Source organism: Sceloporus occidentalis, unplaced genomic scaffold (genome assembly GCF_023333645.1).
Source record: "Sceloporus occidentalis isolate IW3139 unplaced genomic scaffold, rSceOcc1.0.p SCAF_4, whole genome shotgun sequence".
Classification (NCBI taxonomy): domain Eukaryota; kingdom Metazoa; phylum Chordata; class Lepidosauria; order Squamata; family Phrynosomatidae; genus Sceloporus; species Sceloporus occidentalis.
In genome coordinates this window covers 168,292,600-168,318,419 of record NW_028316984.1, presented here as the reverse complement: position 1 = coordinate 168,318,419, position 25,820 = coordinate 168,292,600, and the positions used below count along the sequence as shown (strand labels likewise).

Below are 25,820 nucleotides of genomic sequence, written 5' to 3'. Positions count from 1 at the left end.
AGAAAAAAAGTACTCTGTCATTTAAACTCTCATGGATAATTTTTTTAAAAAAAAATGATTAATACAAATTTCTTTCCCCTCCCTATCAGAAATAAAGACTATATCTGTACAGCAAATAATCAAGTTTCTTATGATTAATTATGTTACATCAGTATATTTAATGATCCCATCAACTGCATTTTTGGGGGGAAAAGCTCTCCCAAATGGTATCCATATATGCATTAATTCTATTATTCCAGCAGAGTTACATGTGGCCTCATCACATGCTCCAAATTGATTTTTTTCCTTGATGTTGTTAATTGATTAACAGATGAATTGTTTTATTTATTTTATGATGCTGTACCAAGTCAAATATTGCTGTATATTGCCTGTTGTTGTTTTGCTGTTAACAGCAGGTTTAAAACAAACAAACCAACCAACCTTGGGAAGGGATCATGTGCACCCCACCCTGAGGGTTCCTGAGGCACTCCCTGGACCCACTGACATCATCTATTTTTGCTGTGAAATTCACAGCAATTGAAATTCAGGGGCAGTTCAAATCAAATTTTCAGTAGGTGCAGGAATGATGAGTAGCTGAGAGAACCCAAACCAGAGCATGCACAACAAAACAGAAAGCAAACAATGATCAATTCCTACACATTTAATTTCCAAAAGTTTCATTTCCAAGCTACTTCCAAATTTCCCTTAGCATTCCAGTTTAGAAGGACTTTTGTTGTTCAAAATGATTACAGATGGTATTTCACATGCATGAGATTACACATGGTAGTCTATCTAGAATTTGAGACCTTTCATTGAGGCACTGTTGTTTATTCCACAACCCCCAAAAGCTAGGCTGGTGTAGACACATGGCAGGGCTTTCTCTGTCGTGACACTCTGCTATGGAAGACTTTTCCAATGGGGGTCAGTCTGACTTCATTTCTCCCAAGCTTATGGCAGGCAACTAAGAATGCACTGTTTCATCTGGCCTTTGGGTGGTTTCTCTGGCTGTTTAATTGTATATGATTTTAAAAACTATTAAAAACATTTTAAAGTTTTTTAAAATAATGTTTTTTATCTGTCCATATTCAATATTTTCAATGATGGTTTTTTTCCCCATCCATCCTATATTACTTTGGGGGGCCCCCAACAGAATAAGAGACAATAAACAATATTTAAATAAATAAAGTTGCTACCTGAGATTTCTTGTCATGATGGCTGTTCCAAATATGGCAATCTAGGACTGAAGTACAGCACTTTACCCTATGCTACACAATGAACTGAACCACTAAACAAGCTCAAACTGAATATTCTATCCACTAAACCACACTGATTTTCAACCCCAACCTTATTTTACACTTGCACATGTTTTGCCATTTGACTGTTGTCTCTAGCAAACAGTAGTTATCAGAATCATTATGACCTGAAGAGGCTGTACTTCAGTCAGGCGTGGTATCAGAGGTTGTCCTAGTTGCGCAACTAATGAGATCCATAATAAATCAGAAAGTCTAGTTTCAGCCCTGGTTCACAAGTTGATTTTCTTCACAGTGATTGTCTGTTTGCCTGCCATCTGTGAGCAAGCACAAGGAGATGGGACTGAGACAAAGGACATACACTTCTCTCTCTCTCCTCTTCCTTCTCTCTCGTATAGTGTACAAAGGAAAGTACAGAACACTCATGGTGCATCAGACCGAAAGTCTGTCTAGTCAAACACTGCTTTTGCATTGTTCCTTACAGAAACTGCACTTTCAGGACATGAGTGCACAAGAAATGATATACATATGGTGGAATCTCTTTTCCAGCAATGGATTCAAACTACAGGAAAAGAGATTCCACCTAAGCACCAGGAAGAATTTCCTGATGCTGAGAGGTGTTCGACAGTGGAATACACTGCCTTGGACAGGTAGAGTCTCCTTCTTTGGAAGTTTTTAAACAGAGGCTGCCTGGCCATCTGTCGGGAGTGCTTTGATTGTGTCTTCTGTATGGCAGGGGTTGGACCGGATGGATCTTGTGGTCTCTTCCAACTCTATGATTCTATATTGCTTCTGATACTGGAAGTGATACAGTAATTTTGTAATTTTGAGTGAATAACCTATGCCAGTAGTAAAATGGATAAATGTCACAACTCACCCCATGGAATCTAAGAAATCTGGTAGAGAGCAGTCGGATATAGAAAAATCTCTGGTTCCAGGTGATGGCTCCCGACCTACCTGCTGGAATCTGAGCAGCTAGTAGTCAATGCAACTGATGAGGAACTTCAGCAGAATACTCCCCCCCCCCCCACCACAGCAGCTGCATTTGTGGACACTAAGTCAATACTTTCTTCATTTGTGGAACATCATTAGGACAAGGAACAGCAGCAAAAAACCCACACCTCTTAGATTAAAAAAAAACCAAACAATCAAGTACCTGGCATCTCGGGTATTATATTTTGGCTTTATTTGGCTTCTTGACTAGCTTAAAGTGTATGCCTCTTTGTCTTTCTTTTGTGATTTCTGTTTCCATGACTGCTGGCTTCTCCTGATGGATTCTGGAATGGCTGAGACCTGGCTATTTTATGTCCCATGGTAACCTCCCTTGATTACCTGTGCATGATGTGGACTGTCTTTAAAGTGGACCATAACTGCTTCTTGTTACTATTGCCTGTCTCTCTTGGCACTTGTGGCCTGTAGGCACAAGATAACTGGCTCCAAACTCATGTATTGTAATAATGGCAGCAAGGGAAGACGAGGGCCTCTTGACTGACAGCACTTTGTCTAATCACCATTCTGACACAAAACTACTGAAACCAGCATTGGCATCTGTGCTTCATTTCTAGAAAAAGAGATATCAGAGCAAAAATGTGCTACAGACATTACTCTCCAAATTGGAAACCAATCAGTCTAAATCCTGAATATATGACCTATCTGATGTTGCTGCACTCCACTCCCATGATCTGTTTCCACTGGCTGCTTGGCTAGGAAAATTGGAATTGGTCGTTCAACACTGCTTGGTGTGTCACATTCCCCACTTTTGCTCTAACCCACAGCATGTGGATGGCTAATTCACTTCCCTAAAGGAATTTTTCCCCTTTAAAAACTGTTTGCCACTATTGAACCTTGGAACAAACTAGTGTATAAACTCTGTCTAAACAGTAACTGAATTCATCAACAGTTAAATAAGCACTACTAATTCAACGAGTCTACTCTAGTTGGGACTAAAAATAGGATTAAAGGCAGAATTTGCCTTTTTAATTGCTATTCCCAGGCAGCTAAAGATTATGAAACCTTTCTTCAGATTGTCTACATTTTAGGGCTTTTTTTGGGCATATATTTGTTTCTTTTATCCATGGCTTCTGAAAACAATGCATTTTTGCAAATCTGTTTCCTAGCAGGCATTTTCCCCAAAGTGGTAAATTTTAACAGACTGTTCTAGAATGCTAGAGGATGTTTAAACTTGTAATTGCATTTGGAAAGCAAACTGGCTCCGGAAAACTGCCATACGCTTGTCAAAAGAACTTGCATTTCAAATAGTGATTACTCACAACTAACAGCTTTGAGACCAACTTGCAGATCATAATTTATTTAAGTCTTTTCTCTCACAACACAGATTATCAAATGTTTTCAAATAACCGTATATCTGACATCATTCATTACATAAATAATACCATCTGCATTTGTCCAGTGCCCATAACACCCACCCACATACAAACTCATTCATTCACAGTTACCACTCTGTGACTTAAGTTGTGATAAAGTGTGACAGATTTAACTGAAGAAGTAGACATCAAAGACACAACAGAGGAGAAAAGGGCAGGATTTAGTTGCCATCAGTCATTTGGAATATATGCTTAGGTTTTCCCGGTTGAAACCAAGAGGAGTTACACATGCTTGGGTCCCAAATGCTACCCCTGTCATCTCTGGTAAGAACAACTTGGGGAAAGTGCACCCCATGTTACTTGTACAATTGTTCTTATGCCTTCACAAGGATCCTCATCACTCCAATGATTTTGCAGAGTTCCAACTTTTTTTCAGTCCCAAATGTTCAATAATACACCATCTCTCTTAGGGAGGGGAGGGGGTTAATATTGATATTTTGTTGAATTTTCAGGCACAGCTTCAAATGCAATAAATTGGCAAATGGTGCTCTCCAGGAGCTATTGGTTCTGTGAACAAGTTGTTTCTAACTTATGGCAACTCTAAGGCACACCTATCATGGGATTTTCTTGGTGAGATTTTTTCAGAGGGGGGTTGCCTTTGCCTACATCTGAGGCTGAGAGAGTGTGACTTGCCCAAAGTCACCCAGTGGGTTTCCATGGCTGAGTGGGGATTCAGCCTGTGGTCTGCAGAATCATAGTCCAACACTCAAATCACTACACCATGCTAGCTCTCTCTTCAGAAGTTAGAGGGTACTACAGTGCACCTGCAGCATATGCGGCTTTCAGCATACGCTGAAAGCCACTAGGGAGCCTGTGTGAGTGCATGTGGTGCAAGGGGCGGCACATCCCATTAAGAATTATAGGGCGCACGCCTGCTGCGCCATTGCACCATGCACGAGCCCCATTATTTTCAATGGGGCTCGAGCATATGGATATTTTTACGTGGGGGTGTGTGTCCAGAATGGATCCCCTGCATCAAAAAAGGGTGCACTGTATTTATCATTCATGGGAGCCCACTGGAGGAACAATGAGATATAAACATAAATCTCATCATCCTCTTCTTTTTCATGATCTTCCAAGTTTCATCACTCATGTCTAGGATCTACACTTCTGCCAAAGAACACTTGCTGAGCTTGAGTGCCATTGGCACTTGGAAAAGGGAGAAGAAGCCTGCTTTATGGCAGGAGCCATGCAGTTCCCTGGAGGAACAATTTGCTGCCACCACTGAGACAACTAGAGATGCTGAAGCATCTTCTTCCTGAACAGTCTATATTCAAATGAAAGGCAGCATCATCAAATTAGTCGACCACAAATTTACTTTTGAAGCTGCTTCCTTGATGAATGGAGGTGTAGGCCCTTTACAGACTGGCCTGAAAGGCTGGAATGGGTGCAGAGTCAGGGTGTAGTATCTTCACGATGCACGCCCAGCTTTGCCCCCCAGGGTACCATGATGCTGCATGCTGCTCCACATGGTGCACCTCTGATGCTGTGTCCAGATGACACAGCACCAAAGGAGTGTTAAGGAAAATGCAACATGGGATATACAGTGAATGAAATAAAACATGTATGTGAGAGTCAGGGTGACTCAGCAGAAGCAATTAGGAGCCACACAGGTGTATAAGGTAATGTAATTAACAAGTCCTGAATGCCAAGGACAGAAATGCAAAGTGGATAATTGAACACACCTGAGAATTGTTAAGTGGTCAAGGCTGAGATGATGAAATCATCAATTCTGGGTAGAAACAAGAGAACCAATGAAAGTGGATGTACACGCCCACTGGGTGGATACTGACAAGAGTGGGTGGTATGATCCAAGAACTATAATAATGACTATGATTCCTAATGTATTTTGTGGGTAGTAGTGGATAGTAGTGAGGAGTTGTATTGGATAGTTTTGGAGCTGTATATAGTAGAATAAAGTAGATCTTTTATATAAGACTACTGAGTTGTCTGGTGTCTTGGGTGAAGATACAAGAGCCAGCTGGATCCTGAAGAAGTGGGAAGACTTCTGTGGAAGCAAGAGTGAGAAGGCTTGGAGAGTTTGTCAGGGTCTTCAGCCTATTCTCTGTAACTCTGCTGCTTTTGAAGCAAAGCTTTAACCACTGACCAAAACTGGTCAGCGCCGGTGCGTAACAAGGTGGTGAGTTCGAGCCAGAGGTGAAGAGCAACAACTCCCATCATCCCTGACAAGGAGCACCACATAGCCGTGCTGCTGTGACTATGGAGCCCTTTTGAGGATGCAAAAAGGAGCTGCTTTTGCAGTTCCTTTCTGTGCCCTTGAAAGACTGGATTGGAGTCATGCCATGAGGTTGCCGTGGCCCCAATCCTACTAGGAAAGGAGCAGTCTGTCAAGCCCCTTAGTGAACATTTCACATCACAATACACTTACCAAGTGGTCAGGCAAGAGTGTACATTTTTCAAAACATTACAAGCCAATTTAGAAGATTAGAAAATTAGAAACTCTAGAACATTTCCTTCATTGTGTGCAGGAGATCGCTCAATTAATGGCTCAAATAAACTTTTCCAGTAAAGAAAGCCTTGCCATATCATAACTGCATTGAAGCAATGTACAGGTACACCTCAGTTATCAAGGATGATAGGGAAGATGATTTTTACAAAGCTCTTTTATGCCTGCCCAGCCTCCTGTTTTCTCCTCATTCTCTCTTTAGCTGGAAGTTTTTTAAAGCACCACCAGCACCAGAATGATGGTGAAGGAAGTCTGGAAGAACACAGACTTTAAGTGCCAAGTTGCAGTGACATGTTTATTGTAAACAATGTAATAAACAGAGCTGGGAAAGAGTGGAATTCTGCCCTAGCCAATCCTACTGTAGCTGTGTCTGTCTGATTGCAAGAGGCAAGGTAAACTGGCTATCTCCAGAATAACTGAAGATGTGAGAACAGCAAAATAGAGAAAAAAGGGGGACAGCAAATAAGTCTGCCTCACCAGCTTACCCCAACATATTAAAAATATATCCTTAGATCTGGTCTGGCCACCAAAATGGAAACCATAAGAAAGGTGGAGGTTGGTTTAATGAAAACATTATCCTCTTACGCATTTTGGAAGAAATCATCCAGCTCATCTATGCTGGTCAGAATACTCCAGGTCGCTCCTTGAGAATTCTGGCCTTGGAGCTGCTCTAGATTCCTCTGTTACCGCCACACTCTGTAGTAATGCTGCAGCTATCTACACAAGCATTCCCACTGTGTCACTCAACACTGCTGTCACTTGCACAAGTCACTCCCTCTTAAGTTAGAAATGAAGCACACAGCATTGATTTCATAGTTAGGTATCTTGTTGTGAAGTTAGGGAGTGTGACTCACACAATCACCAGTGGTGCTGGGTGACATAATGGGGCCAGGGATATAGACAGCTAATTGCTACCCCAAGATCAGGCCCCCAGTCACCCCTCATGTTTGACATCAACTCAATATTAAAGGGACACTGAGGTGAATGACCTGGAAAGGTGATCCCAAGGCAGAAACATGACCATAGCATATTTGGAAATCTGATTGACTCTAGCAAAGAAGCAAAGGCACCCACCACAATGAGATCACCCAAGGAATCAGCATAATCCCTTTTGTCTATGGAGGGTGATGATGGAATTCTGGACAAAGAAGATGGCTGTGCATACACAGACATAGGAAACTTTTTTAGAAGTAGAAGATTCCCATTGTCTGAAAAAGTCATGCCAGTTGCCAAACCTTTACTCCATCTCTTGACCATTATTTTGTCCTGGAAAACCATTTAGCAGTGAATTAATCCATTAATTCTGAGACTACTACCCCAGAATATGATTTTGAATATATATACCACCACCTAAACAATAGCAATTTGGTCTAGTTTGGGACTGTGTAGACACTCTGTTTGGACTAGACTCAATAAACTGACCACCCTACTTGGTAAGGTGGCTATTGAGCCATCTCTGTTCCAGACGCCCATCAATTGGAACCACACATCAGGATCATTACCATATTAGTATTAATGAAGCCTCCATTTTTAGCATCCTCCCACCTTTGCTTCATTAGTTCTTGTGTGTGTACGTGAGTGTGTGCTTGTGTGTTTGTTGCTTATTTTCTTAATAAAAATACAAAACCTATTTGGAATAGCCTCTGGAGTTCTGTGTGATTTGGAACCAATATACACAGGGTCGATCCCAAGGCTGACTGTTGCCCCAGCCAAGGTATTTTATCTGAGCTATTAAAATTCCCTAAATATATTTTAATATATTAATTTTAATTGTATTAGGTTTAATTATTTTTAAGGAGGGGTAAGATATTGTATTGCATATATATTATGTACTGTATATTGGTGCTGTTTTAACATGTAAGCCGCTTTGATTGCCCTGTAGCAGAAAAGCAGGATACAAATAAAAGTTTTATTTATTATTTTTATTTATATTAATTTGTGGGTGCCTTCCCAGGACCCCAGCATTTTGGGTAACATGACCAGAATCACAATGCACTCTCTGAGTTTTCCTACAAAATCCAGAACAAAAGGTAAATTTTTAAAAATCATCTTATGGGAGGGATAGGGTGGATTCAGTATGGAACCAGCCTTATGTTATGATGACAGTCTGCACTCAATTGGGAATTTGGCCCTGCATCATGAGTGGGACCATTTTATTTGGACTTTGTTCTCGAGGAATTCTCAAAGATTATTGACATTGGCTCTGAGATTACATTTGCCAGTTCTTTTAATACCTTGGACGTATATCATATGGTCCTGGAGATATGAATTTGTTTAGAGTAGCCAGGTATTCCTGTACTATCTCTTCACCTATTCTGTGCTGCATTTCCCCTACTTCATCATGTGCTTCATTTTCTCCTGGTTGAACACTGTTCTCCTTTTCAGAGAAGACTGAGGTGCTGAATAGTTCTGTCTTTTCTCTGTTTCCCATTAGCATTTCACCATCTTCTTCACACAGTGGCCCTAAAATTTCCTTGATCTTCTGTTTGCTATGGACATAACCAAAAATCCCTTTTTATTTAACCTCTCTAGCAAGCCTGGGCTCATTCTGTGCTTTAGCTTTTCTGACTTTCTTCCTACACAAACTATATATTTGTCTGTATTCTTCTTTAGTGATTTCCCCCCTTCTCTATTTCTTGTACATGCTCCTTTTGAGTTTTAGCTCAGTTGTAAGTTCTTTAGACATCCATCTTGTTTTCTTTACACACCTCCCATTTTTCCTCTTCCTTGGAACTGTTTGAAACTGTGCCTTCAATGTCTTACTTTTAAGAAACTCCCATCTCTTCTGAACCACTTTCTCTATTAGTATTCTTGACCATGGGATTGCCACCAGTATTTCCCTAAATTTACTGAAATCAGCATTACAGTGAATGCAAAATGTAAGAAAAGTTGTGTGTTGCAATATAAGAAATAGTAGAAGAAAATGCAACATTATACAGATATAGATTGTAGTGTTTAAACTAGTGTTCAATTAAATAGTCTTGAGCATGGGTTTGTCTTACACAAGAGCTTCTACAAATGGAGAAACATCACTTCATTTTTCTTATGCAACACTTTGGGTAAGACAAAAATAGTCCTTCCCTGGGATGACAAGGCTTTCCAACTTGGTGCCTGTTGCCCTCCAGATCTTCCAGACTATAATGCCCATGAGCCCCATCTAATTATCATGGATTACGGGGATTGTAGTCTAACTTGTCTGAGAGCACTGGGGTTTCTAGTTCTGCAGCAGTGGAATGGCCTCTTTCTATCCAACTATATATCCTTTTTATTTGTTTGGTAAAATTTATTCGAAGAACATCAGTACCAGAGGCATGCCTGTGTTGGGTTTTGTGGGTGGAAGTGCTGTTTTTTCATTTGCCCATTATAAAATGATCTGACTCTGTTTATTTCACTGTTTTTGTGGGGGGTTTTTTGTCTTCATGTCATGATTGGAGTTTTTATTGCTTTAATTATTGCTTTAATTATATTTGTACATTGGCCTCATATCTCTATGGATGAAGCCTGATTTTAACATGGTACAATAAATATATAAATAGAATAGAATAGAAGTCATGGCTTGATGGTAAGTGAGGGGGGAATGTCTGGTTATTACTGCAGGGTGTTGTCTGATGATAGCAGAGGCATGTGATGGGGTTGTACAGTGTGACATAATATTCTGAAATGACTGTCATGCTTTTGCACCACTGATTTTCTTGGACTGGATCCCAGACAGGATGGTATCAAAGATTATATATAGCTCCTACACACTTGCTCTCTACCACTGGATTGCCTACTGAGATGTCAATTTTTGTAGATTTCATTATTGAAGGCAAGAAAGAGTTATTGTATATAAGTCTAGAAAATTTGTCAAAAATGCACCAAAAACACCTGGGTGAGCTTATCCATGGGCCAAGGTAAGCACTGTACTTTATTTTTTTTAAAAATGAACTATCCCATTCTCTGAGTGGAGTGGGGAAAGATGAGAGTATAGTTCATCCTAGGAGTACCTAAAAGAGACATCCCCCTATTCTCTCCACCACAGCATTGCTTCTGATCTTTTTGAGAGGCTGGGCGAGCAAATGGCAGTAGTGGAAGCTCTTTGGTTCTTCATCTCCAAGAATCAGTGAAGGGAATTGGGCTGTCAAGAATTCAAATGAGACATGTTTGCGTATGTTTGTCAAATTTTCTGGATTAAAATTAGGCAAAATCATCACATTAAAGTTAATGGCTATAATCACTGCTCACACTGTCACCATTTTCTTTGCTTTGCCTTTTCATCCTTTATGACATGTGTTCATTTCCTTAGCCAGCCTATGCTAGTCACTTCCCCCACACATCACACAGCCACCATTTACTATAGTTCCCTCCTCATCCATCCATCCTTTTGGGCAGTGATACTCAAGCTCTGATCCTCCAGGTGTTTTGAACTTCAACTCCTAGAAGCCTCAGCCATTTTGGCCAAAGGTCTGGGATTTGGGGATCCAAAGTCCAAAAAACCTGGAACATAAGAGCTTGTGAATCACTGCTTTAGTATGAGCAGAAACAGTTATGCTTGCTTACAAAGAATTTTTTAAGTATTGTTTTCTTTGCTTCGTCCTGTTACATGCCCTTAGGTTTTATTCTTGAGTTATCCATGCGTTACTTCAAAATCATAATTCTGGCCCTCAAACCTGCCCTCAACTTATACATAAAGTTGACTTATAGTCAAGTCTATACAGTATAACATTTTCTTTGTGATACAGAGATTGAAAACTGTAGTTTTTTAGATTACACAGTGCAATTTTGAAAAACAAAAAATTGTATTTTCTACATGGAAAACAAGTCCTTCACACACAAAAAACCAGCATGAAAATGTCACAGAAAATACTGTTTTCTGCACAGAAATGTTTTGGATGGGAAATACATTTTCTGCAAAGAAAATCTGTTTTCTGCACACAAAAAATATTCATGTGCATGTTTTGCACAAAGAAAGTGATGAACTGGGAAAGTTCTTGCCTGTTTAAGATTCTCCTTAAATGTGTTCTTTGACCCTTGAGAAACTTGTTTTTTTTTTAAACCATTCATAAAATATTTTTAAAAATTCTTTCCACCTCATGTTTCCCCCATTGCTTTATCTTATTTGTCTAATTATCGCATATAGAATAGCTATCAATATATGTTCTAACTACTCACAGATCACATAAAAATGGAACAAGAATAAGATACATCTCATTCATCTTATTATTTCCCATGTAACATATTTATCATGACAGATTTTGCTTTTTAGATGGGTTGACTGCACATTGCACATGCAAACCATAGTTTTAAAATGGCATTTTTATTTTATTTTATTTTATTTGGTAGAGGACACAATGTTTAAGGGGGGGAGCAGGTGAAAGGAGAAAATACGGTCTTCTCTAACATGAATCGTCTTCTGCAGTAAGACTTGAAAGGTGAACCTCTCAAGCTCTTTCCAGGGTTTTTTTCCTTTAATGCTTTTTAGTCAGCAGATGAAAATGTCACTGGAGACCAATAACAAGCAATGAGTAAATTAGAGGCCAATTTCCTTCTCCCAAAATTATTTTCTAAGACAGGGAAGAAAGTAGCTTGGCAATTGCAGGAGGAAACAACTAGATCTTTCTTTGCCTGACAGTCAGGGCTAATTAGAGTGACAAATCTTTGTGGGCTCCATCAGAAACCATGTTTAGAAGAGAAGTGCTTCCAGAGCAATATCTTGGCTTACAACCTAAAAAAGCTATGTAGGACTCCTGGTAAAAGCATGTGAGCTAGTCTCTTGCCCTAAAGATTACTAGATTTTACTTTAATAAAGGATATCCTTCCTCTTTTGTTACATTTTACGCTGCCCCTTCACAGATGATCTCAGAATAGTGTATATAATACTCTCTTGCCACTATTTTATACTTGGACAAGTACAGTGCCATGACCAAAACAGTGAATGCCCCAAAGTCACCCACTTAAGCTCTGGCTAAGTGAGGAATGAGCCCAGGTCTTCCCAGACAATATTCTACATTGTCCCCACTGTACCACACTTTTTATGTAGTATTTCCTAAAATAATATTTTATTTGGTTTATGAACGTAAGAATGTAAGAGCCCTACCTTGTCCAGCTTTCATCTACTACAATGGCCAAAGAGATGAAATGTCCACAACTATTTACCTACTTTCTAGCTTCTTATGTATTTAATTTTTTTGATCTTTAGTGATATGCTCCTTATCTCCTGTTTTGTATCCAGTATTGTCTTCTTCTTATGTGTGCCATCTCAGTACAACGAGTGTGTGCAGTGTGTATCAGGGTAAATGTACAAAAAACAGTGCCAGATTTCTCCACCAGATCTCAAGGATTCAGTTTTAAGGTGTAGCTCAATAGTTCATCTGGAGATGATTTTTGGTAATACAGAAGGGCTACAGAAGAATGATTGGGAAGCTGTCTTCCACTTACACCACACTATATATATTCTGAATAATTGACTAAGTATGCTGAAATCTAATAGGGAGGGGATTTCACTTGCAGTTTGAGTCTCTTTACATATGGTTTGGCTACATAAATTCCAACTTTTCTAATTCTATGTTGCATTTGTTCATTTTCATTTAATTGTTCCACCAGTTTGTTGATTTTACTTGGTAATGTTCTAAAAATGGACTTTGGTTTTGGATTTAGGGCATTTAAAGCTGCATAACATCTGACAAATACTAAGTAAATATGTTAAGTAAATATATTAAGCTAAAATATATTAAGTATATTTAATACCTGTGTGTTCATAAATATCTACTGAGGGGGCATTTAACTTTAGAAATAAATAAATCATATAAAAAAGGAGAGCAAGAGGGGATGGGTTGCACAGGAGACCATTGTTATGATGCTGTTACCTTTCCCTCTAAGTATGTATCAGAGTAATGGCAGACTAAAAATGGGGACAGAAGACTAAAAAAGGGAAGTGTTTGTGTTGTTTTATCAACTCCAGGTCTGGCCAATTAGGGGAGATCTTTGGCTGCTTAAGAAAGCTGGTCAAGCAAAGTTCAAGATCCTCAGCTACAGAAGTAAAGCCTCTGTCAATATGTTGCCTGAGAGAAATAACAGCATCCCTCTCTCATCCGGATGCAATATAGCCCCAGTCAAGTACCAACTTGCACTCCAGGACATTTGGGAGTTTAAGGAATCTTTTAAGTGCATGGTAGCCATATGCCTCTGTGTTCAATGCACAGTAGTGAGGCAAAGAGGAATTCCCAAAGAGGATATTGTTAGTACAGGAGAACCTTGTGTGTCAGGGCCCTGAAGTCTTTGAGAGTAATTTAATACAACACATGTCATTTCCAAACAGACCAAAGCTCCAATGCAGAGCAAACTCATGTGTGAAGAGGTCAATGCAGCACTTTTACTCAGGGTCAGCAAGCAGCTCTGTTAGTCAATCTGATGCAGGCATGCTTCATTAAATGATGTTCAGGAAACACGAAATCCCAAGTAGGCAAAACAATATTTTTAGTTACACTAATTTCTCTTGGCATAACCATGTACAGGCTTTACAGTTTCACAGATCTCAACACTGCTAAGAAAAGAATGGGCCTTCATACTGTAACTAAAAAAATATTACGGTTGACTACCATTGGAAGTTGTTGTGGGTTTTTTTTTTTTTTTTTACATAATCCCCTTACGTTAAACCTAATCACAGAATTCTTAGCATGTCAGAAGCACAAAGAGATGCATTCAATGTTTCAATGAAGCAAGGAATTATCAGGTATTTATTGACACTTTTAATTGTCTCCAAAGAATCAGCTAGGTTCTATTTCAACAAAACAAGTCTAAATTACCATTTAATTTAAAAAATGGATTATATTAAGGAATGAACTCTCATTAGGTATAGGGTATGGAAGCCTAAGAGCTTGTTCAGCATTATCAAGTATTCACATATAAAAACAATATATTTCAATTGGAAGAATTATTTCATATTTCTCCCTGAAGAGGAGATTACAATATATGTAGGGGCCCTAGGGGTACTCATGTTGGTCTCACTTGTGATGTCTCCATAAACAATGTCTATCCTGACCCTCCTGTATCAATGGGATTCCTGTGCATCCTAATAAACAGGGCTCCTGTTCAAGAGAAAGTGTCTATGAATGTTGAGGTGATGCATGTACTCTTTGGTACTAGAGGAGGCCCATAACAAAAGTGAATTCTGTGGGCTTCTTTCCTCTAGGGCATGCTCCTCCTACCATGGGCTCCCTTCTAAAACTATCTAAAAACTCCAGCCTTTTAGTTCCTCTCCTCAGCACTGGAGAGATAAGTGGATTCCAGGCACCATTTTGAATTTTCTCACAATTCTTCCAGATGTTTGCTTCATTCAGAAGCATTGCGTATTGGTGTGTGATATGGCTGTAATTCTTTACTAATTTCATTCTTGAAGGAAGTAAAGAGTAATTTTAGCAATTTTATTTCTACAGTGAGAAAGACTTCAAAAACAGCATATTTTCAAAGTCTATTTGCAGTTGAGGATTCGTTCTGCAAAAAGTTTGCAGGGAGTGTGTGTGAATGTATGTGCGTGCGTGCATGTGCAGAATGTTATTTGTGCTGTTTTCTGCACACAGACACAGTCCCACATGGAAAATTTGCCAGAATAAGTCTTGGATTGCAAAGATCTCTGTGCATCAGGGTTTTTTAACACCAGAGAAAACATTATATATTATATTATATTTATCATTGTTCAAATATTTTCAAATATTATTTCCGTTTTGTGTGTGTGTGTGTGTGTGTGTGTGTGTGTGTGTGTGTAAGGATGATTGGTCTTTCAAAAGGTAGGAAGAAGTCACCACTCCAACACTAGCAGCATGGCTTAACGTCCAGAGCCCTTGCAGATAATCCAAAATTGGAACTCAAATCCACTTAGCACTGGAATGCCAGAAAAATATAACTTAAAAAGCAGGGGCAAACCCCTGTAGATTTGAAAAAATGGTTCCCCACATAAGTATCAGAGACAGGCTCTCCCTTGCTACTCAGATCCTAGAAGCTGCCTCTTTATAGTATTGAGCCTACATACAATGCAGGTTATGCAGATGGGGCTGAACAATTTTGTTGGGTGAATGAAAGGAAGGAAGAATGATTGTGTTCTGTGACAGCAATAAACTGACCTGCTCTTAAGAAGCAGAGAATTGTAATGGAGGTGCATACTGACTTTTATCTTTCTTTCAGTGGGGAAAAGTGAAGTGTCAAGAGTTATTGCTTTAATATAAGCTAAGATGAGACCATTTGTTGTAGTGTGGGTGCATCCAGGAAATCATTGCTCTAATCGTGTTTTTAGAGACTGGTCTACACTTTATTAAATCATCCTGGTGCTTTTTCAAGAACATAATAGCTGCCATAGGCTTAGCAAGCTAGCATGTGTAGATGATGCCAAAACCTCTGAGAAAAATATCTGGGTGGGTACCTTTCACTAAATGGGGTCATCAGCAACTTAGGTGGGTGACAGTGACATAACTGGGAGGAGCTTATTAAAATTTTACAGTTTGATTAAATCATGAACTAAGAACAAAACCCAACCTATGACTTTTTATTTTACCTGACCATGTAGGATCCAAATAAAAGAAGACATTCCAAATTTTTTACAACGATTCTCAATCCAAATTAGATGTGGGCAACTCTGCCTGAAGACTTTATAAAATGCATGATGATTTCAAGTCAGCACTAATTTGAAGCTAACAACAACAATAATAGCTGATTCACAGCCACCAGGGTTTTCAGTATGCAAAAGACCTATGGCAAGCACAGTGGTGTAGTAGTGAATTTTGAACTGTGGGCACTGATCATGACAGTCCCCATAAGCTGCATCCCCAAGAGAAGTCCACAATGTAAGCAACTACTGTATGTTGTTTCACTTCTATATGTGTTTATGCATGTTCTACACACACACACACACACACACACACACACACACACGTGCAAACACACAGAGGTTCCTGTGTGATTAGGCTTGTGCATCTTCTGTGGCTTTTAGCTTGGATTTTAAAAAGAACTATCCACAGTACTGAAGCTATAGACCACTATAGATTTTCTACAATCTCTCAGAGGCATTCAGTGCTATCAGCTATGGTATCCTTCTGAACTGTAACATGGTTTGAAGATACTTCTCTGTGATGGTTCCAGTCCTTTCCACAGGGTGTCTTGAGAGTTATGGGGAACTTTAATTTACTCCTGCTACTTTCTTCTTTCATTTCGATCAGTTGCCTATCTGCTTCTATTCACAATTCAAATTCCTTATTTTGATCTGTAAAAACCTACCTGGCCTGTGAGCAGGTTACATTACTATAATTCTACCCAACAACTGAGATGTTCCAGAAAGAACTTCCACTTTATATCTCCAGAAATCCATGAAGGGACAAAATATGGGAAAGACTGTTCTCGAGTTCCTCCCTGGCCACCTCTGGAACCTCTTGTTCTATGAGATTGGATTAGCTTCCCCAAAAGTGTACAGCACCTTAGATAACTCCTTTAAATTTCATACTGCAACACAGTAGAATCGCCACTCCACTCACATCAAAGCCATCAGCCTCCACTGGTGGTTTCTTAACACTCAGCTAAAGCTTTTCTTGGGGGAAAAACAGGCTTTTGAACTCTCCTAGATATTTTGGATGATGGCAGTCATACTGTTTGCATCATTGTTTTAGGAGTTTGGTGTATGCTAATCTGGAAAAGCAGGATATAGCAATTTAAAACAAGTAACTGTTCAGTTATTATTATTTAAAAGATATACTGAGAATCTATATAGCCCTTTACAGGCTTAAGACAACAGTAAGAACATAAGCCAATGCTTTCCTAACAATAAGAGCCATTACATAATTCAAAATTTCTGATTGAATGTTCCTTGAATTTTGAAGCAACTCTCTGACAATTCCCACTTTAATACTAGTTTTACAAAACCTTTGTTCAAGAACAACTCACGTAGAACACTTCAATTTTCTTATCAAAATCTTCACCCATAGCCAAGAAACACACTTAAAAAGCAATAATCAGTATTTCCATCACTGGATTTTTAGGATACACAGTCCCGGTGCTTCCCTCTTTTTCAAACTATGCATTTCAAATTCAGTTTATCCACCATACGTAGTAGCATAAAGTGGAGTTCTGATAGATACCTCAGAAATACTTTGCCCTGTTAGTTTATATCCACAATAATGAAGGAAAAACAAAACAAATCTAAGAAAGGTCAAATTTCTGTACTGGATTTTATGGCTGTATAAAATTAGAAAAACACAAATATGGCTAAGTATAAATAAAATAAAACTTGGGTATGTACAAATCAAATGACTTACCTGAATGGTGGGTGTGGAACGGTTTTTTCGAGTTGTGGTAGTGGCCATAGTAGTGGTGGTCTCCATGACAGTGGTAGACATCTCTGGTGGCATGGAGGTTGTGGGTGCTGTTCCCAAGATGGAGGGTACTTCTCCAACGAGCCGGACACTTCCATTGATTTTGATGTTGGGGTTGTTCTCTGCTGCCATATTCAACACTTTCAGACCATTGTAATAGAGACCGGAGAGCTGGCCTTGGAAGAGACGCCCTCTATCTTTTCCTCCAATGGCTATTTGCGCCTGGGTGTTGAAGATCGTTAACTGTCGTCCTAAGTGAAGGGGGTGAACAACATTATTGCCAGGAATAGTTCTCCTTTTTCACATCCCTTTTATGCTGAGTCCTTCTTGAAATGGACTGAAGATCAGAGCAAGTTTCCTGATGGTAGTGGTGGTGGCAATTGTGGTGGTATAAGAATGCAGTACTATAAATAGCTGTTCTGATGTGTTACAAAACATGATAAGCCTGAGCAACAAAACAATGGATCCAGATCTTCTTGATAAACACAATCACATTCAGGAGAACTTTTGCCCAAACTCTGATTTCACTCCAAATTTCACATCCAGCTCACTACAAATACTGTATTAATTTGGGAACTTAAGAGAGTTTAGTCCTGTTCAAATATAAAAACCTCCCTAGATTTTGGTTACTCCAGAATGTAAAAAACAAAAACAAAGCAAAACAAGAACCTGGATCCTTGAATGGACAGAGCAGAGATTCACTCCTGTCCTATGATTTGGCAAAAGATGGAAAACACAGATATGTGCCAAAGGATGAATATATGTATGACTCCTGGAAACCCACAATAACTACACTTAAGGCTGCAGAAGAGAAAATCTAGTTATAATTAATACTTGAATTCAATATTATTTTTGGATCATCCTTGCTGTGGAAAAAAAAATCCAGAATGAGTTAGTGCACACAAATAAACCTACAGTGTCAAGTGTGGTCCTCAAACCAAACAGTGTCTAGGATGTATGGCTTCAGACTACAGGTGGAATATCACATGATCAAATCTTCTACTATTCACAAAAAATTCCCACCACATACAAAATTAAAAACAAGATTGTTCCAGCAGTCTCCTGGTGCATCTTCTCACATCACCCACCTACATTGTGAAGTTTTAGTTCTCAGGCACAGAATTACCAACTCAGTGTAGACCTGTCCTTGGCCAACAACCAGTTGATCACCTTGAGGGCCATGTTGAGAAAGTATCAGGGGTACTAAGCTAGAGACCCACTACAGCCCCAAAGTAAAGTCGCACTGTTATACACTCACAATTTCGTCTGCAACCCTCTTCCTTCAGGATAATGCTTGGGCAACTATACAAGGTCCGGAGGAGAACATGTTTGCCATAAGATCTTGGAGGGTCTTGTCCTTTACACCTCCATCTTCCTCCCTTCAGTTATGGAGATTTTATTTTTTTACCTCTGACCATGTGCCTGCATCTTCTATAGAGATTAGAGGAGCTATTTCCTCATGTTTTAGCCCCCTTGGTCTGTTCCCAAGAGAGTCCTTTTAACCAAAACAGGAAATGACTAGAAGTCAGTTCTGATTATGAAAAAGGTGCCTTGTCATGGGGGAGAGGAGGCATGGCCCCTAGAGAGTATGGGGCACTGTGAGTAGAATGAAATTTCAAATTGTGTGTTAAAAATGCCCCAGGTCACAAAAGCAGATTTAGAGGCTGCATGTATCCAACAGGCTGCATTTCCCCCAATCCTGATGTAGTGTGAAAAGTCTGATATATTTTGGGGGGAAGCAGGTTTGACCCATGACTTACTTACTTGCCCTTGAGCTACAGAAAACAGTATGATCCAAGTAACTGAGTTCCCTGAGATCAACATTTTGCTTCCTGACTCTTTTTCAATAAAGCAGGAAGACTGCATTCTGGAATGGATCCCACAAATAATTCTTTTCCCACATAAAGGGTGAGTTCACACCATTAGCTTAAGGAGTAATGCAAACATAACCATTTTTGTCTTCTCCCTCACCCATTACCAATAGAAAATTGTCAGAGGTGATGCGGAAATATGCACCACAGAGATGTTTTTTCACCTATTAAGTTAATCATATGACAGCTTCAATTTTCACACAATAAACCTCAATATGTGAACTCACCCTAGCCTTATTTTATATATGCGGTCTTGGAGTACACTAAATGCAAATAGATATTGAACAGAGAATTGCACCGGCTATGTTTCTAAAAGCAAAGCAGAATGCATTAATTTTGTTTCATTCAAACTAACTGTTCTCACAGCTTCTCATACACCCCGTTCCTTCCCTTCCCTTCATCCCTGCACACTCACCACTTTCTTTCTCTAGTACACCCTGATCAATGCCAAATGCCACCATATTGCAAGCCAGAGCCTAAACCCCACTCTCCATTCCCTCATAGCCAGTGGTCAAAGCAGTTCAGAATAGGAGGGGGAGCTCACCAATTTTTGTCGTCGTGGCAGGTCTCGAAGTCAAGTGGTGATGCGGTGTTGCATCATCTAATGGTGACAGGATGGATAATGGGGAAGAGAATGGGGACAAGAGAAGAAATGTATCTGAAAGGAGTTCCTATGCCCCAAGGAGGACCTAGCTAACCAAGCAAAGTTGATGTGTATGTGAAATGCCTGCAGTATGGGATAGCGTGGAGTGCACATCCCGCAGTGCTCCCCACTGCCATTACAATAAACAAAAATATCAAGACTTGAGCAAGATGATTTTGTGTAACAGATGTAAAAGTAACAACTGAAAAAAAATGAGAGGGTTGAGATATTAGAAAGCAACTAAATCTCAATTTTTGAAAACTCCTCTCCTGTTATTTTTCCTCTCATGCTGTCTCTTTCCTCATTATGTGGATATCTTACATGTTCTTTCAGTGATGGCACATTGCCACTATCTATATATGGGTGAAGAGCCATTTGGGCAAGGCTCAATTACTTTATATAAAAATAATTGCACTAGTTGTAATCTTTCTTATCAGCCATTATTAGATAGTAGATGATTATAATAACATGGCTCTGCTCACAGCCATTTCTTCCAAGTAATGACATGATAGCTATAGTTATCACATGGGTAACTATGATGGGCTCTCATTAAAACTAGCCATACAATTCCATTTGCAGACTTCTTTTGGGAGTGCCATTCCATTTCCACTCTCAAAAGTGACTTTTTATATCCACCTCACACTCATGAAATAGCATTAGCTGAGAAGGTAATATTGGAGACAGACATTTTGATATCATGTTCTGCTTTATACCTGTGAATGGGGTTATCTTTCCCTGTTAGGAACAAATTTATTTCTTTGGTCTTTCCTCAGAATTGTCATGCATTCCATGTAAGGAATTCTATACAAAGGAACTTCATTTCAAAGAAAACATACTTGTAAACTCTCAGGGGGTGCCAAAAACAAAACTTCTGTGTATGTTTGTGGATTATTTTGGGGGGGGGGGATTAGCTAGCAGGAAAGAGCTGACTAGAGTCCCTGAAGCCCAAATCTGTAAAACTGGAGGAAGTTTATCCAGGCTTTATATCTTGTGTATTGAAGGATATTTTTCTTCAGGCCTTTTGATTTGAAGTAGGAAAGGTGACCAAACAAGAGAGAAGGATGGCCTTGCCTATGCTCACCTTCCTCTCTCCCCTCCTAACTTAAGCACACACCACTCTTCCCTTTGGAGTTGAAACACTAAATGTGCAAACAGCCAAAGAGATCTGGAAATACAAAAGCTGATTTCAGAGCTTGCAATTATTTGAATCGATAACATCAACCAATATTATGATTTCTTTTTAGTACTTCCAGATACTAGGCAGGTAGCTGGTATATAGAATTCCCCTAGACTTTCCCTCACTTTTCTGTTCATAGCAGATGAAAACTAGATTGAGGTTAAACTCTAGCTTGGTACTCCAATAAGTAGCAACTCCCAGGTGACATTAATCACAGACTCCTTATTCACTTAACAAGTCTGAGGAGAGAGAAGGGGAAGTCTTGGTCTCAATCTGGAGATTCTTACAAGATGGACAAGTGATATATATGTTGGTGTTCTATAGCAGTGATAGCAGTGACATATTTTTAAGAAGAAAAATGGGACTTGTGGAGTGTTTTCTTCAGAATTCTTGTCCCAAAGGGAATATGGTTACTTTAGATCACAGAAATAGGTTGCCTCTAGAAGTTTTGTACAATCCAATAACATAACTTGCATTCACCATAGATCACTTGGGTTAGAAAAACGGGGGAGGAGAGAAAGCTAAGGTGTATCAGCATTCTTTCCATGAAGAATTACTGTTTTTCTCAGTTAGTTGATAGGAAACCCTTCAGGGTGTAAAACTGTGAGGAACTGAATGATCTTAACTGAATGAAAGCAAAACTTGGACAAGTTGCTTTATGACTGCAAGTCCCAGAATCTCCAAGTCAACTTGGCCAGACACAGTGCTATCTGGGGATTCTGTGATAGGTAGGCTAAAAAAATTACTTCCAATTCCTGAACAAGAGCCTTTTTAAATTATATTGTCTTTCCTTAGACGTGTAATCATGGTAGGTGTATCATTCCTTCTAATATGCTAGCTATAACCCTCCCAGGAAGATGACCCAGTTCCTGGAAAATGCATGAAGGAGCTTGAGTTTTCCTCTTGAGTAATGGTTTCTTTTAGTTCAGGAGCTGAAGACAAGGCATGCAACACACTGCACAGCTACACTTTTGAATACAACACTAAAGTTACAGTGCGTGTTTGCTAAAAAGACAATCACATCTCGCTAGGGAGGCCTGTTCTTAAGAGAATACTCCTGTGTGAAGCATCTCTGCTTGAATGACCAGGTGGAAAACAATGGGCAAAAAGAAAGAAAAATGTGGAGAGAAAACATGCATAGCTGAAATATGTCATGTCAGACCTCTTGACTTTGTTTTGTCTAACTCTGCAAAATTTCTTCTTGCAAGCTAAAGTTTATTTTTCTAAAGATACTCCTTATTTCCAATCATACTCCATTATTGTGAGGTGGTTGCCTCACTGTGGCTATGTGCATTTGAATTATACAGCTTGTGAATTCCTTATTGTTTGGATTATAGTGGTTGACACAGTGGACAAAAGAGGTCAGTATTGCGTGCAGATATTCTATTAGGTTTCACCATTAAGTTTACTTCTTTAACTGTTGTATTTGGATTTAGGATCCATCCCCAAATATCTGTATAATCTCATTTTCCTACTGACAAAATGTCAGAGTAATTCTTTTAAAAAATAAAATAACGATCAAAAAACAACCCGCATCACCCTGTACAATCAGAACAGGCACTCCAATAGTGATTGCATTAATCTGGTTCATAATGATAAAATGAATTTGGCTGTAAACCTACAGGAAACTTTTATTCCAGATAAACAGATTTCTGTATCTAAAACTGCCAAACAGGGAGTTCTGGAACAGGATGCTGACAGACAGTAGTAGTTTATGGCCTTTGATTCCAGGGCAGCTATCACCAACAACTGGTGCAGAGTCAAAACTATTTCCTAAAACTCACTGGATACACTATTACTTCTTTCACATACATGCACACATATACCACTTTTGAATTATTTCATCATTTATCCTGTTCCTCCAGGCTGAAGGGGGGGAAAAGTCCAAGAAGATGCTTTACAGTTCCTCTCTCCTGGTGCTAAACAGGACATTTATTTTAGAGGTTAGGACTGCCAGAAATTGGGGGTTCAGCACTGGGCTGCCTTTTGCTGGGCACTCTCCTGTTCTCCACATTTCATATTTGGTTACTTTACCTGGGCCAACCTACAAAACAAGAGTCAGCAACAGCAGAACCAGATACTTACACTACTTGTATCCCTATCTATTGTATCTTGATTCTCCCTGTTCTGTAGTGAAAGAATGAAAAAAGGAAGTGTGTCTGTCTATATTTGTTGGCACACATGTAATGACACAGGTGACCCATGCAGTGGCCCAAGACTGAATTTCCAAGTCACTGGTGCTGATTTTCTTCTTCCAGAGCCCTTACATAATACACAGTCATAGTGCTATGATTCCATGGACACTATGGAATCATGGGATTTTTAGTTTGATGAGACAGTAGAGCTTTCCATCTGAGGAGTCTAAATATTCCCTCCTAAACTGCAAATCCCAAGATTCCATAGGATGGTGACACAGCAGTTAAGGGGGTCATAATGTTATAATTGTGTAGTATGAAAGGAATGTTAGTTTCCAAGGCACTTTAAAATGGAGGTGTATGATCAATCTCCCTGCCTTCCTATTTCTCAAATATAACAATACTGAGCAGCAGAGCCAATGCAGGCATGGAATATGTCTTACACAATGAAATGCACCAAGTTGTTCCTAAACACTTTTGGTTCCAAATACATGTTAAAGTAATTTCTGTTTAGGAACCCTGGTGGCATAGTGATTAAATGTTAGTACTGCAGCCACAATGTTGTAAATTCAATCCTAGAGGAGGGTTCCAAGCCTTCCATCCTTTTGTAGGTCAATAAAATTAGTACCCAGCTTGTTAGAGGCAATTGGCTTATATATTGCCAACTGCTTAGGGAGTGCTAGTTCACTGATAAGCGGTATAGAAATATACTTGCTATTGCTATTGTTTGCCAGTTAAGATGCAATTACAAATATAAATATTATCAGCCCTATAGGAAAACAGGACTTATTTGGCTGGCAGATCAACACAATACAGCCTTACACATGTTTACTCAGATGTACATGCCACTGCATTCAATAGGATCTGATATTCAATAAGTGTGCATATGATAGCTTTTAATGTGTTAATTGGCCTGGTAATGATATTAAAGATTACAAAAGTAATCCACTTGGACAGTGAATTCCTGTTATATATTTTGCCCCCTATGAATATATCTTCCCACTCTACAATCCTGATTTGCCTTGGGAAAAGGGTCTAAATTCCCTCTAACATCCCTTCTGGAAATCAAAAGCCCTTAAATGCTGGGGCTCAAGGACACTTAACTTTCTCTAAATTCCAACCACTGCATCAGTTGTAAATTATTTCATTATAGGTCCATTATGTCTGGCAGATAGTGACATTCTCTCTCTGCTGTCTCTTTTAAAGATTGATCCATCCATCTAGGCATCCATCAATTTATCATGTTCCATTTTGATAGCTATCTAGCCTTTCCTTCATCATCTTCATGAGGTCTTCTGACATATGACTTTCTTGATGCATTAGGAAATGAATGAATGACTGGATGGGCTGGCAAGTGTAGATGGCTGACTTAATGACAGGCTGGCACATGGATGGCATGCCCCACCCCACCCCACCCCACTGATTCCCGTGTAGTAACCACAACTTCAAAAAACATATTTTTTAAATACAATGGTATTATAGAAGATCATTCTATAACCCACTGCATAATATGGCTAATACTGTAATATAAAAATGCTTACAACAGCTTATCTTCTCAGCTGACAACATATACCAATGACATCCCATCTCACCCCTGTGATCCTAGGAGCATTTGAGATTGCTGAAACAGCTGTTTTCTTTAGATCCCACATGTGATTGCCTTTTAACAAATCATCATCATCATCATTGTTATCATCATCATCATCACCACCACCATCAACTTCAAATTTCTAACATTTGAAACATAAAGAAAATGCTTTGACATGCTTTTTTTCAGGCTTGGGAAAGCAATGAAATAAAAGACCAAACTGAAAAGTAAAACTACAGGGAGAGGAAGACAATGCGCAAAACAAGGTTGGGTTTCTCAAGCACATGAGCTTCATCACAGCATCAGACATGCACTGGTTTTAACAAAAGCAAGGCTATCATTGTCCTTCATGTTAAAGGGACTTTATTTATTTGAGATTAGCAAAAGATATTTATTCACTGTTTAATCTAACAAGATTTATTCTTTCAAGCCAGATTGTAACATTCTAAATCAACATTTATTAATGTGTGTGTGTGTGTGTGTGTGTGAGTGAGTGTGTGTGTGTGTAATGATATTTGCCATTTGTGTAATAATTTGAGGCAGACTTGCACATCTATTAATGCACTTGAGCAAAATGAATTGGTATCAGCCCTGCATGGCACCTCATCAAGAATTTAATAAGCCTCCTGGTTTTGTTACCCTCTTAAGAAAGAGTGGGTAACAAAAAGGGATAGAGGGATACCAAGGAAGAGTGGGATGTACTAGGCCTAGTGTGGGATGTACTATGAGTCTCCTTAGAACTGGTACTATGAGTCTCCTTAGAACTGGTGCCCTTCCTCATTATATCCATGGTGAAGAACAGAGGTAGAAGCTGAAAGACAGTGATTCTCTGAGGACCAGCTAGTAGGTTTATGGGTGAGACAAGATCTGAACAATGACTGCATCACAGTCACTGTGCAACACTAGCTTTCATTCTGTTCCCATCCAATTTTTTCTTCATTTGTGTGACTTTCTCCTTATACTTCATAATTACTTAACCAGCCGAGCCATTCT

General features: G+C 39.2%; 1 protein-coding gene across 23 annotated transcripts in view; it reads right to left on the bottom strand.

Moving 5' to 3' along the window:
• Positions 1-25,820, bottom strand: part of NRXN3 (neurexin 3) — a 1,638,958-nt gene that overhangs the window by 164,153 nt on the left and 1,448,985 nt on the right. For 13 of the 23 annotated variants that reach the window (XR_016281009.1, XR_016281010.1, XM_089522303.1 and 10 more), the window contains 2 exons: positions 19,829-19,885; positions 17,357-17,664 (listed from right to left, as the gene is read on the bottom strand). Coding sequence is in view for 21 of the 23 variants with exons in the window: in XM_089522303.1 (XP_089378429.1) it covers positions 17,357-17,664; positions 19,829-19,885 (365 nt within the window). In the remaining 2 variants the exon portion in view is untranslated. The remainder of the gene's footprint in view (positions 1-17,356; positions 17,665-19,828; positions 19,886-25,820) is intronic. The other 10 variants (XM_089522309.1, XM_089522312.1, XM_089522310.1 and 7 more) reach the window with 1 other exon arrangement.